The sequence below is a fragment of the Nanorana parkeri genome, unplaced genomic scaffold (assembly GCF_000935625.1).
Source record: "Nanorana parkeri isolate BGI_ZX_2015 unplaced genomic scaffold, ASM93562v1 scaffold2145, whole genome shotgun sequence".
NCBI classification, from domain to species: domain Eukaryota; kingdom Metazoa; phylum Chordata; class Amphibia; order Anura; family Dicroglossidae; genus Nanorana; species Nanorana parkeri.
This window is the reverse complement of record NW_017308413.1, coordinates 89157-90830: the sequence shown is the minus strand read 5'-3', so window position 1 is coordinate 90830 and position 1674 is coordinate 89157. Positions and strand designations below refer to the sequence as shown.

Below are 1674 nucleotides of genomic sequence, written 5' to 3'. Positions count from 1 at the left end.
AGCTTTTATCTTTTTTTTATGTAACTCTTGTCCCGTTTCCCCCCCCCCCCTTCGTTTGCAGGTTGGGCGTTCTGTTTTGTCCTCTGCTTCCCGTTATCCAGACCTTGAAATTACTTCTGCTGTTTTACGTCAAAAAGGTGAGATCAATTTTCTACAAAACCCTCCACAGTCACAATGAATGAAAAATGTGAAACCTATAAAAATATATGTTTATGAATTCCCAAAATTTAAAGGAGAACTATGAGGGGGGGGCTTTCCTCTCGCCTCATAGTTCTAGCCGACCTGTGACAATGAGACTGTCACAGGTCGGCTCAGTAGCTCGGGAGTTGAGCGAACACATACCGGCGTTCGCTCACCTCTCGATCCTGTCACAGCTCTCTGCCGTGACAGGGGGAGGGGCTGGATTCCCCCCTCCGATCCTCCAGCGCTGACTGGCGGAACGGACGGGGGAGGGGGCGGGTACAGCCTCTAGATAGGCAGAGCCAGCTGTCACTCACGCAGCTGGGCGGATCCCGTCATCTAAGTCGGGATCCGCTCCGGCTGTGGCGTCTCAGTATACCGCGAGCTGTAGCTCCCTATATACTGAGCCTGGGGTGACGGGAGGACGCTAGTTTGTGTCCTCCCGTTACACTAAGGAGAACTATGGGGGAAAAGCCTTAACCCCGTAGTTCTCCTTTTAACCTTTTGAAAGAAGAAACCAGGTATGCAAAAAGTTAACCCTTGCAGCGCAGGGGTAGTTAACGGCTCGTTTTTCTCTGGGGAAAGTTGCATGGATCGCAGAGCTGTGTGGGTTTTAGGTGTGGCTGTGAATGTGTTTCGTACTGTGGTGTCTCTGGGACCGACGCGGCCTCATCTCCGTTCACTTTAATGAAAATTGGATCCGTTGTAGACCAGCCTGATGGAGAACTGCCGATCGCCCAGCAAGCCATGGAGGGCGTCTCATATGAGTACGGTGTTCCTGACTCTGCTCTGCTTCCCGTCTTTTCTCGGAGCGTCCGTGTTCCTCTCCTACACTGTGTGGTCGTAAGTAGAAAAAAAAATAATTTGTATTTATATCGTTCAAAATGTTTACATCGGTCCCAAAGAGCTGAGCTCTGTGCGTATAGGATAGGCTTGTGTGCAGGGCCCAAATCTGTGCTTAGGGCTGAGCCTTGTAGTTAGGGCCAAGTTCTGTATGTAGGGCCCACCTCTGTTCTTAGGGCACCCACCTCTGTTCTTAGGACCCAGGGTATATTCTTGGGACCGAGCTCTGTGCATGGGGCCGAGGTCTGTGCATGGGGTCGAGCTCTGTGCATGGGGTCGAGCTCTGTGCATGCTGCCGAGCTCTGTGCATTGGGCCCAGCTGTGTGCATGGGGCGGAGCTCTGTGCATGGGGCTGAACTCTGTTCTTGGGGCTGAGCTCTGTTCTTGGGGCCGAGCTCTGTTCTTGGGGCCGAGCTCTTTTGATAAAGAACTCAACTTTATGCATAAAACTCTGTCTCGATCTAAATAATCAGGCTGCAGTACTAAGGTACACCAGTAGATGGCAATGCAGGTAATACTTTACATTTTTCATTTGCTTATAGAGAAACAGTTTAGGTTTTGGGGCCAATTTAACTATGATTAATTCCTATACCTAAATCATAATTTTTTATATATATATATACACACACATATCTACATTCTTTAGAAAGT

The 1674-nt window shown here is 49.3% G+C and overlaps 1 protein-coding gene across 1 annotated transcript in view; it reads left to right on the top strand.

Moving 5' to 3' along the window:
- The window catches only part of TMC6 (transmembrane channel like 6), a 55470-nt gene that overhangs the window by 29316 nt on the left and 24480 nt on the right, over positions 1 to 1674 (top strand). Inside the window, exons 16-17 of the mRNA XM_018572833.1 lie at positions 62 to 137; positions 890 to 1023. Coding sequence (XP_018428335.1) covers positions 62 to 137; positions 890 to 1023 — 210 coding nt within the window. The remainder of the gene's footprint in view (positions 1 to 61; positions 138 to 889; positions 1024 to 1674) is intronic.